This window comes from Chrysoperla carnea, chromosome 1 (genome assembly GCF_905475395.1).
Source record: "Chrysoperla carnea chromosome 1, inChrCarn1.1, whole genome shotgun sequence".
NCBI classification, from domain to species: Eukaryota; Metazoa; Arthropoda; class Insecta; order Neuroptera; family Chrysopidae; genus Chrysoperla; species Chrysoperla carnea.
In genome coordinates this window covers 116,366,581-116,379,695 of record NC_058337.1, presented here as the reverse complement: position 1 = coordinate 116,379,695, position 13,115 = coordinate 116,366,581, and the positions used below count along the sequence as shown (strand labels likewise).

The window sequence follows — 13,115 nt, the reverse complement described above, 5'->3', positions numbered from 1 at the left end:
ACACATTACAATTTGAAAATCGAAAATGGCAAGACACATTTTTTATTTTTACAAATAATTAATGTAATATTAAACCCTATATTTAAGGCCTTTTTATAAACTTTTATAGCTAAAATTTTTATAGTGTACTTAAGACGTAAAAAATGACTTTGAGTTCGAAAACAAACAATATATGTCAATTGGATCATGGATCTGTAGGACTCATCTTTTAGATCGTAACAAATAGGACAAAAATGTAAATACCGTTAAAATTTAAATGTTTTTATCTTCCCGTAAAGACCAAATTAGGGAAAAAAAAAGTTTTCATTGTCTCGAAAGCAATAAAAACACTATCCAAGTCAGACAACACTCTGACTGAGAAGGTATTCACAGAAAAAATTCCGCTGTTATAGATCATGAAGACGGTATGTTGGGAGCATAAGACGAGTGATTAATTATAATTTACACAAATGGTAAAATATTTTTCCCTGAAAAACCCTATTTTTTCAAATTTTATTGAGAACTAACTTTAAAATTGTTTTTTTCGGTTACGAGTCAATATGTTGAAAAATGTTATATTTTGGTTGTGTAATATAGATTTCAAATAATTTAAAAAATATTTGTCTATAAATAGAACATGACAAATTTTTAATAAAATTAAAAATTAATTGATATTTTTCAATCATAAAAATATATGTGATTAAGTGATGTGACCAAATATATGACTCTTTCAAAATCAAATCATAAATGTTTCACATAAATATTATAAAAATAATATGCAGGGTATAATCGAGCTCTGAAAAAATGAATTACTTTGTAGTAAAATCTATCTCACGTACTCTTATCTAAAACAAAAACATAGATTAAACGAAAAAACATCTTGTGGAGTGAGCATATAAAACGATAAAAGCGATTAAATAATGAGACTAGATTTTCAACCTTATAAGCAAAATAATGACTAAGTATAAATAAATAGATGAATAATAAGAAACCATATTAAATACAAGTAAATCCTTCTTTTAATAGTATTTTATTTAAGCGTGCTTATGATTGGCATCTTGACTGCTTGACGTCATTAGTTTAAATGTTCTATCTAAATACCTCCTGGGCTCCGTAAAAGAAAAAGGTCCACTTACGAGAACTTTCGTGGAGGAAATCTCTCTCTCTCTTTATCCATAGAGAGATGTATTTAATTGTTTTGGATGAGATTATACGTTATAGATTGTACATCAAAAGGTTAAAATAAATACACATTTACACATACTAAAAATAATAATAGGTAAATTAAATTTGGTATGAAAATTGTGAAACAGTAAAGTTAAGCTATATTATTATACATATTCCTCACTGTTTTGTAATTTTGTCATCGTGTATAAAAATATTCGTTATATAATGAACGATAGTAACGATGATACAACGATTCTAAAGCCCGATTTACAATATTTTACATGTCATATGGTGTTATTTGCATTGTTTTATGCAACATAACGTTATATTGCTGTGTTAATGAGGTATTTATATGTTAATAAAGTTACTGAAGACGAAAGCTTTCCAATCAAGTTGAGATACTCAGTATATTGTACTAAAATTTCTCTTAAAATTCATGGGGGAAGTCTTTCTCAGCGAAAATCAAAATCATAGATTTAATGATATGTTTCTATTTGTAGGTCCACAAAACTATTGCTAAAAAAGGCCCTCTATAAATAGTCATATCCGCCGAGGTTTGTAATTAAAATATTATGGTAAGTAAGTCGTGAAACCGTCAGTAAATTAACGTCAAGTAATATGTCTCGACGGAGATTGGTTGTGATTAGCGAATTCCCACCGATGATGTCTACATTGAAGTGGAAGTGACTACCGATAATACAAAATTTAATCTAGAAGTTGTAACAGAATATTTATAGCTTCTTAAAAGAAAACTATAATCTCCTGAAAACTTTGGATGCAAAATTGTTGGGTTTCAAATAGGACTTTTTGCATTGAAAAAAAAAAGAGTCAGAAGTGTGATGTGTGTTCGTACACCAGGTTTCGACCAGTGATCTTCCGTATGAGGAGCGGACACCTAAATCACAAGACCATGACCCCATTAAGAATACTTTTAATATTTCAAAATAATAAACTATACAAATGTGTCAGTTGTTCGATAAGGAACATAGTTCTAAATTGTGTAAGAGGAAGGCAAAACTTTCTTGCGACCAAATGAAAGATATACAAGGGACTTTTAATAAATATGCTTGACCGCCTATTTTCTCGGTGGCTTGTTTCGGTGGTTAATAAATCCAAACATCTCTGTTTTACATTAGTACCGTATGAAGATACTCGTTTTATTGTAGAACGTTCTAAAATCCGTCGGTTGGTACCATGTAAAAGTAGGAATCTAAAACTTCATATCTGTACTGTAATTTATTTCTACTATATATGAAAATTTACATATAGTACTACTTACTCATGGTTTTACATTATAGTTATCTTTCTCTGTGTTATATATTTTATATATATATTTATCTTTTATTATATGGGTACACCATATATTGTTAGGGTCGTAAACCATAAAGTTAACAGCCGGGTATATTCTCTATTCAGATTTAACAAAATGCACACATAGTTTTACCTTTAATTCAAATACAAATTCTATCCCACCTAGTGTTTCAGGAAATATTGGCATATAAAAGTATATTGCACACTAAAGAAATTACTTAGACCAAATTTCGCCCAACTCTCGCAACTAAAAAAGGATCTTTATTAGAGATGTCATGTCTTCAATTCGATTGATTAAATCTTTTTCGAACTATAAAGAAGCATAAATGTGGTCGAAACAGCTCCTAATAGCTTTTGACTTTCACCCAGAAGGATTGAGTTTGATTCCCGGTATCGGAACTTATTGAAATAATTACTAATATATTGTCTCTGAAATATCCAAGCTCAAGAAAATAATTACTAGCTATATTATAGCTTAAATACGATGTTATCATGCCCATTTGAAAACGCAGAGCTTTCAAAAAAAAAGCCGTAGAGAGAATCTCGGTAGACTCGCCAAAAGGAAATCACTCACGAAGTTTCGAGTATGTTTTTATCATTTAATAAACCACTCTTTCTGATCCACGGTCTAATTCGAATGAACTATGTAGTAATATACATATAAGTGTACTAGCTGGGAACTACCCGCTTTGCTGGGCAACATCCCCACTTGCATCCCTCCCTCCACATTTCCTTGCGTTGGATAACAGTTTTGTAATGTACACGTCATGCTCTTTTATTTGATACCCCACTTAGGTATATTTGTAAATATTCGATATTTCCTTCCCACTTTCTCGCTACACCTTTCTACCCTTCGAAGGTTAAAAAAATTTCTAAATGTAATTTAAACATTCTGACCAAGTTTTGAACTATTAAAAGCCATAATTGAAAAATATGAATTTTTTATTCATGAACACCCCCGCAACCCCACTTGTGGGTAGAATTTCGTAAAATCCGTTCTTAGCTGACCTCTACTTGGCAAAAGGAATATTCCTGCCAAATTTCAAGTCTCTAGGTCTTATAGTTCCAGAGATATCGTGATGAGTGACTATCTATATCTATAGAAAGTCTCCTATATATTTATAGATAAGCTCCACGTGAGCCACTTTTCCTGAACCATGTAATCTTTTCCAATTTTCCGTAAATAACATATATATCCTGAACTGTATAAGTAAAGTTACATTCATACGAATAGAATTTACTAAATAACTTTCTGATTTCGAGAAAATTTTGTTGCAAAATTGTTCGTTCATTCATATGTACGCAGTTTCTAGTAAATAAAGTACGTGTTTTAAAAAGAACTTGAAATGAAAATGAAAGGAATCTTTCTTAACAAAAACGTCAATATAAAGGGAAGAGCATGACTAATTGTACTTCTAGACAAATGTGGCCACATTTTTCCTGTCGATTTCTTCAGAGCTACTTTAAAATAAAATAGTGTTTTAATATCGAGTTTGGAGTTTAATTTATGTTTTAGTAAACGGAAAGTTCTGTCTTAAGAAATTTTGTAGAAAGGGTCAATATAGAAGGAGGAACGTACTTTTACTACCAAGAAAATGTGCCCAGAGTATTTTTTCAGAGGTAAGCATTCAGAAGTATAATTGTTGCAGCTCTTGTGTCACCAGAAAACTCTCCATCTTGAATCGTCCATTCATAAGCACTATAACATAACTTGCCTCCTTTGATTTTTTGAGCCATATCTTACTTTATGGTTAAAGTAGTTCGAATCATGATTCATTCTGTATACAAATATTTTCTATTTTTACAAAAAAATGGTAGTTTTCTATCTTACTAATTAGAATTATAAACTTTTTCTCTACCATATAACAAAATAAATAATGGCGCATCTGGAGATGTACCAAAGTACGGGCAAGGCAATCAATAACATCTTTTTTCGATTATGGGCAATTTCTGAGAGGCTTCAGGGTGAAAAAAACCACAAGCACCTTTTTGTTGCAGAATTTGATAAAATAAGTAAAGCAATTCAAATTTAGTGGACTCGCGCAGTTGGTTTAAGAGAAGCTATAAAGTTACTTTCATTCCCACAGACTTGTCTGAATCTTAATTCTATTGACTCAACTTCGAATTTGTCAACTCCGCGGTCACGATTTCATAAATTTTTCTCAGTGTAATAATATTTTTTGTGGAAATTAAAAGCAATAAAGTTTTCTCGCCTATATCAATTTGCTTCGAAATATTATAAAATGCTGTGAGTATAGATGCACCTACAAGGCAATTGTACACATTGATTTTTACATTTGATAAAAGTTTTCTAGATCCATTACTGACCTTACACGAGATACAAATGAAACATGCTTTTAAAAAGAACTTCAGAGTAAACAGTAGTGTTAAGTGTAATTGAAGAAAAACAAAACGACAAAAGTCAAATAAAAATAGTAACAATTATTCATAAAATATAATTTCTACTTTGTTTATGTTGACTTTGTGTTCTGCTTTTGTTGAGTGAGAAGATTAATTAGCGTTTTAAAAGTAGTAGAATGCAGTCCGGAATGCAACAGATTAATTTATTTTACTGCAATTCATAATATGGAAGGTAAGTGGAAATGATATTTCTTTTATTTCTTGTTATGCCAGAAAGCATACATATTCTTTAAAAGTACTTTTTACCATCTGTTTGTTTTCTTTGAAGAAATTATTTTCTTTTTTTTTTTTTTGTAATTAAATCTGGTTTTTACAACTTTTGTAGTAAGTAAAATACAGGGTATATCTAATATTACAAAACGACTTTGAAAATTTCAAGTAGTTTAAAATATTAGTTTTTATTAGATAGTTGGAAGATTTGTACTCATTTTTTAAACATTTAAAAAATTATATCTCACCAAAAACGACTTTAAAATATGGGTTTAATTTATGTTATTTGATAGTAGGAAATTTGGACTCATATTTTAAACATTTAAAAAAATGATATCTCACTCGCTTGTTTCACATATTTAGGCCATTCCTGAGTTTCTGAGTGAAATATTTTCATTCCAATGTAAATTTATTAGTTACTCGAACTTCAAAGCACCAAAAATCGACCATTTTTTAAGATATTTTGAATAGTTTATTAGCATATGTTTAAAAAAATGGAAATTTTATTACCATTCATTTTATAATGCTTAAAAAAATTATAATTCCATAAAGGCTTTCAGAAAATGTTTGAAAGGACGGGTTTTTTAATTTTTATTTATTAAACTGATATTTTGTGTGCCAATCTGTATATTTTTCATATTTGTTTCTTGGTTTCTTTTAATGTTGCACTATTATTATTCTCTTAAACGATCCATCATTATCATATGTACTTATAGTTAGGAATAATATAATAAATATAGAAGAAAGAAAATTCGATCAGAAAAGATTGTTTCATATACATATTAATGTACTTCTAAAAATAAGAAATATTTCTAAGGGAAGCATTAATGTTAGTTCAAGGGTTTTTTACAGAGAACAAAGCAAATGGATCTCAAGTTTTCCAGTGCGCATTTCCAACCTAATATTTTTTCCTAACCTTACCTGAGAAACTTAACTTGAATGTAGTTGGAAGAAAAAATTGGTTACCCCAAGTACATATTCTACATATTACATATTTAAGTCCCGATCATCAGCTTTTTTTCGTTATATAATTCGTCTATAGCACTAATTCGTTATAAAGCTATAAAAATTTAAAACAAATATTCAATATCCTATAAGCTAATGTCCAGCTAGCAGGTTTTGAATGTTATTTTGAGTCCATGTATGAGTGCTAGCAACTTTTTTGAGTGAATTTAGATGGAGTTGAAGTAAGTGTTTCATTTGAAAGCTTTAGTAAAACAACCGAATTTTTTTACATCAAATTAAAATTATACCCTTAAATTATAAAACTAAATCATATTGTAATTACACCCCCCCCCCTAAAATGATTTAAATAATTTTTTAAAATTATTATAATAATATCTGGCGCGGTGTTAACAACGGTAAAACTGTTTGGAAATTAAAATTTATTTTGCTTAAAAAGATATATATTATTTAAATGATTTATAAAATTGTCTTTATATTATTTAAAAGCTTTATTGATAGCTTTTTCAGGAATACCAACTTGTTTATTGGATTGCAAAATAAAAAATGATTCATGTGAATTGGTCTTTATACTAGGAAATTCTATAGCTTATAATTAGATTGAATAAATAAATAAAAACACAATGTTGTTTTTGTATGTTCACAATTCTATAAAAATAATAATCAAATAAAATTATTCTAACTGGATTTGTTTTTATCAAAACAAAAAATTTTAAAAAAATAAACCAAATGTTAATTTACAAGCCAAAATAAAAAAAATAAATAAAAAAATGTATAAACTTTTCAGTTAACTTTCAATATGTACCAACAAAATGAGAGTTTAGACAGCATTGAATATATCTACGAACGAAGTTTAAAAAAAAGTTTGTTAGCTTTTATGTATGATCAATGAACATAATAGGACGGTCAATTTAAGAAACTTTTGTACAAAATAAATGCGACATCTTTGTTAAAATCAAAATTAATGGCGAGAAAATTATCGCGAGAAAATAAGTATTAACATTTTTTTGAATTTTTTTGAATGGCATTTCAAGGAATGATGAAGATAGATTAACAAAAATTGAGTATTAAGCCATGGCTCGTGTGTCGCGATAAGGGTAATTAGTTTTTCGCTTTTCATACTTTGTTTTATGATGTTATAAATAGATTTCATAACATGTCCATTTAATTTTCGAAATTTTTGTTTGTGACTTAATAGAAATCTAAGGTACTACCGTTGCTTAAGAAACAACAGATGCTCAACATTCATAACAGATTATCTACTTTGGGACCTATATGATAACATACTCGTGCCATGAAATGTTTGAATTATATTGAAGTTGAAAGGCGGGATAATTGTTAAAAAAAAACTATATTGCAATCCTTTCGACACATCTTGCAAGCCTCAAATTTCTTGCCATTTTTTTACACATTATGTTGCTACTGAGTTTCTCTTAGTATATACAGCAGACCAAAAGAATCACTGAAAACACGAAAATCGAAACACTCGATTATCATTTAGAGACCATCCACACTTAAAATCTGAACTTTTTGTTTGATTAACCTGACCTTTATTAATAATTTACAAGCTAGACAAGAAAATTCGGATAGTATTTTTAATTCATTGACCCACTATTTCAATTAAAACTATTTTTTTTAAATAAATTTTTTTCAGTAAATAATTTTTCCAGAAAAATTAATCTAGAAAACAGCATGTCTGGATTAAAAATGTTTGCATGTGAATGTAAATTTGTTTGAATAAAAGTTTTTATTACGGTTAATTTATTTAGTCAAAAACAATTTATTTAAACGTTTCTATTCGAAATACCTTTCTATACATGTATAGGTTACCTACCTTCGGCTGATGTACATAGTGTTAGTTGTGGATGATATTGTTCGGTAAAACGACGTATCACATCAATTTGTTCTAATGTTAATTGTACAGCGTCTCGATGCTGTGATTCACAAGGTACATAAGCTGCCCAAAACTGTAACAAATAAAGAAAACTTTTAGTTTGTAAATCGGATTATATTTTTCTGTTTAATAATTTATTTTTTATCATTTTTTCTGAAACATGATTAGTGTAAAAAAATAAAAATATATAAGACGATCAACATATTTTGATTCGTTTTTGAACTAGCAGTTATTTCACCACTTGGAGTTCTAACATGGCCTTTCAAGGGACAAAATTTCAGTAATATAGTCCCATCCACTGAAATTAATGGTTCGAAGGACTAAATGAAGTTTAAATCTTACAAAGGCTCAAATATTTATAAATGCATTGAAAATGAGATGAATGATTCGACTTGTGTAGGATTTTGTGACGCGAATAACTCGGGTAGGTTTTCTACCTCACTTCTAGTCACTTGAGGTAAAAATTTACACTCCCTGCAACTCGAGCAAGATTAGCTGAAAAATGTTGCAGAATTTTTATTACAACTTAAACGTAGGAATATTTTAAGAAGAATTAGGAAGAAAATACTAGTGAGAAAGAAATTAGAAAGAAATTGCTACCAACTCGTATCTTATCGTAGGAATGATGAGAAGAAACTTCATAATATTCCTACTGGTAGGATTTCATAGAAAAAATTGCGAATAAACTTATTTTTAAATATATCCTTCATTTAGCAATATTATTAATATGAAAAAAAATTGAAAAATACTACAAAAAATACATAAAATTAGTTAAACATTATTTATTTGTGCCAACGAACTAAATAACTAACAACTAAAAGAGGCCTCATTCTATATTTTAGCATCTTTGAAAATGATCTTTGATCACGTCACGCAAAAAATAATATGTCTTGATTTTGACTATTCAAAAATTTAGATGTTATCTTCGTTTATTTTACTGAATGAGGACTGAAATGTTATAAATTCATGGAAATATATTTATGGTTTAACAGAATTAGAACTTTCAGAAAAGTGGTAACGGTTTTCAAGCTGGCTCTAGTATATTTTTATGGATTGAGATTCATTTGTCTCTTTGAAATTCGTAGATTGCATAGATTCAGACATGTTGGATAAGTATCACATTTATCTGGAAGTTTTGTAGAAATATTTACAGACTTTCCTGGTTACTTCATCGTTACAGTAACTTAACGTTAACTATAATTGATAAACTATTGCAACCGGGATTCGAAATCGATACTCCCGTATCAAGTAGAAGGCTTTAGATCATATGTATACTCAGTGTCACAAAAAAAGCACGGATTAAATATAAAACTATATGTTTCTGTGATACTTAGTATACACCTAACTAGTTGAAAATGAATACACCATAGAGCACTTTTCTCATATTATTTCTTTTACAGGATTAAATCAAATTCAGACAGTTTTAGTTCTAGAATGGTTTCTAACTGAATACTGATTTATTTGTCTGAGATTGGTGTCAAAAGTCACCACCCTCATAAATCCCAAAAATCACATACTAAGATAAATGACAATGATAATTTATTTAAGAGAAATTTTTATTCAAAAATAAATGATTATTCACAAATCTTATTATACATAAACATAATATCAGCTTTCTAGTATGACAACATCAGTATAAGATAATTCTTTTTTCGTTTTTTCGTCTATGTATACACAACCTCGTTGTCTTGGTTGTCTCGTATTTTTTAAGTACTCTCTGCTTTTTCTTGTCTTTACTTTTTTTCTAAATACCCTCTTCATTGTCAAGACTAGATAAAGGTCTCAAAATTCACTGCAGGAATAGGCCCATGGGAAAAATGTTGAGCTATCATAAGTTGGCTTTTTTGAAGCACATTGGCAGAGTTTTAGCAAATGAATTTCTAGATATTTGAATTTTGATGCAATATGAGGTCTAGTTCCGTAACCGTACAAATATTTTTATGCATTCTGTTAACATTATGCTGGTTAATACGTAGGTCAGTCTAGATCGTATCGGGAAAGCAAGGATCCTTGTGTTTGTCCAGAAGTTCTTTCGACTTAGTACTGAGCGACCTAATTTTCTGATTACCTATAGATAATCACAATCGAATTTTGCCGTTTTGTTTAAAATATTTATAGATTCCAATACTGGGGTAGAGAAGTGGGCACTTTTGAAAAGACCATAAACAGAAATATAATGATTTTTTTCCCAAATTAACTCTCTACCACTTTAAACGACATAAAAAAGCATTTAAGCAAATTTTATAGCTTTTAAGGTAATATTTTTAATTATCCAAGTTGTATCAGTGGGCTATGTTTTCCTTCTGCTAATCACGTTTGTCATCATTCAGCCACAATGAAATGGTGGATACCATAGCATGGCGCTTACGCTGTGATAGCGTTTTATAGAAACAATAACGAAGCACTAATACAGTGGATGCGACAAGAAGTGGTTTAAAAACTCACTGACAATGCTATGGCAGGAGAAGGATTACTTCAAGAATTTTCTACAAAATTGCTTACAGGGGCAAGAGTGTTTTAAGGTAATACCACGCAGAGTTCAGAGTCCTTTAGCCACATATAAATATTAGGAAAATAGATATCTTCATTTTTTTTTCAGTAGCCGTTCATTTAAAATATACACAAAATTTGCCAATGCTTTTTTTCATACAACAAAATTTATATAAAAAAAAATGACACGTTATTGCAGCATTGAAAACATGTGAAGAGCGTAATCTATAGAATTTACAATTTTAAACATTTCATCCTACGTTGAGTCCTCGAGTTCAATGAAATAAACATGGAAAAATGTGTTTTCAGTGACTTTTGGGATATACTTTATTTACATGATAATGACTGGATTATGCATGTAAGCGTAGTTAGCTGTACCAACGTATAAACACGAAAATAATGGTAAAGTAGAGCGCTGGCTTTTTTTTCAAACTCTCCTGTCCCTTCTTTAACGAAATTCATTTTATTAAAAGTGAAATGGAATTAAATTACAGTTTCTTAATTACCTGAATTTACTTAAAAACACGATGCAATTTTCTTAAAAACAATATTAATTTTCCAAAGTACTTTTTTTTGTATTTTTTAAGGTGGTAAAAAGATAACATGAAAGAATTTATGGAATTTCTTTTGATTGCGTTTTTAAAATGACACACTTCTCTTGAATTGAACTTTTAAGCTTAGTTAGACCTTCCAAAATGAACATAGAGGTGGTACGTTTCTTTCACACAGCAAGTTCTTTTTTCTTGTTTTCTTTGTTTCGTTTTTGGTTTCTACCCGTCTGTTTGTTGGTATGTCAGTTTATAACTCTTGTAAAAGCATTAAACCAGAGATATTTAGGGCATAATAATATATAAAGGTATTTATTTATTCTATATATAATATTCCAATATATAAACAATAGCATACTAGAAACTAGGAAAGTTTTCCAAACATTTCCTGTTTTGGTACATATATATATGTATATATGTTTGCCTATAAATAAGGATTTGTTATTTTCATTGGGACTAACTATATTAAACTACATTCATGTTTTGTGTAGTCGAGTATATATAAACAATTTTGCTTAGTACCTACCACTCATCTTATAAACATGTTTGGGGAGAAAATTTTGTTATGAAATTTATGATTGTTTTAAAAAACTTTTCTATGCTGTTGCATAAAATAATGTCTTTTATTTATTATTTATGTTATAAATAATTTTCTTCTTCCTGTATGTCCATCATATTCTTTAGAAAATTTTTCATTATTTAATATCCTATATGGATATTTTTCATATGAATATTTTTCATATGGTTTATAAATTTTGTATAATATTCAAGTTATATAACAAGTACAGTGGAAATTTGTTTTAAGGTCACCCATATTTGTCTACAATATTTTTTAAACTTTTACAAAAAGTAATATAATTTATGCTAGACAAATTGACACTGTGAAGTGTAAAATTGAATGTCAATCCAAGGCGACACTTAAACGTGATAGGACTTGTGTCAGCTGGAACTCAAACTCAGGGCTTATGACAGCTAGTATTTTTAATTTTCATCTCCTTAGAGAATCAAAACTGAATATTAGAATGTAAAAGATATATTCAATGAAATAAATTGAAAAATTTTCCATAAATTTTATCAGTTTTTCAGTATGAAATGCATTTTTTAAGAGATAGATAATTGTTGTTCTCGACTTGATTAGTTCTGTTAAAAAACAATGTGTAAGTGCCCTTTTTAAGCACTTTCAAAAAATCTAAAAGTTATCATTCCACTCTTCACTTTGAGCAATTGACACTTAAAATTTAAAATTTTAAAGATCCAGATCTTTTCGTTTGGGAGCAATTTGAGTTGAAATAACAAAACAATTTGAGTGGAAATAAAGAACATGATCTCGATTGGAGAAATCGTTTTGCCATGGGGCAACCTGTTGCTTAAACTACGAAAGCAGGCTTAAAATACATTTTAGCCGGCGGTGAATAAATTGATAGATAAGCAGAAACCATGTGGTAATTTACAACAATACCGTTCAAATCTATATAAATAAAATATCTAATAAAAATTAGCCCACTCATTTAATGGTGAACTCAGTCTTTGACTGCCAGTTTAGGACTGCTATATTGACTGCACAGCGTCATTAGTTTCCAATTATTAGTTTCCAAAAAATTTATTTGCAACTGAGGCAATGATTCCTGTTTTCATTGAGTTAGAAAGTCAACATTTTTGAGTAATTAGCAAATAATTTATAGGACAAGCGTTTGGCAGAAAAAGGAGTAATTAGATGAAAAAGGAGGAAAATTATTAACTACACAAAATCGTTCTTGAATATTTCGTATTAATTATTAATCCAACCAAATATTTTCTGTATCGACGGTTTTGTATACTCTCTCGACTTTCAAGAAAAATATATTACTCGAAAATTCAATAATATATTGTTATTATTATTATTATTCATATGTAGAAAATATGTAAAAAGAGTAAAGTAAGAATTAAGAAATAAGCAAAAAAAAAAAAAAAAATACGTGGAATGATGTTTGAAATGGTGCGGTGTTCTGAATAGAAATGCATCAAATATCACAAACATCCGCTTTTTACACAATAAAAAGCAAGCGCTTACAAACTACATACAATATGTATGGATCTCGTATAATATTTTCAAAAGACGAAAATGTTTTTCAAATATATTTGGAAAATGCATA

The 13,115-nt window shown here is 28.9% G+C and overlaps 1 protein-coding gene across 1 annotated transcript in view; it reads right to left on the bottom strand.

Annotated features, from left to right (window-relative positions):
- Positions 1 to 13,115, bottom strand: part of LOC123293787 — a 418,380-nt gene that overhangs the window by 44,961 nt on the left and 360,304 nt on the right. The window contains exon 5 of the mRNA XM_044874700.1: positions 7,886 to 8,018. Coding sequence (XP_044730635.1) covers positions 7,886 to 8,018 — 133 coding nt within the window. The remainder of the gene's footprint in view (positions 1 to 7,885; positions 8,019 to 13,115) is intronic.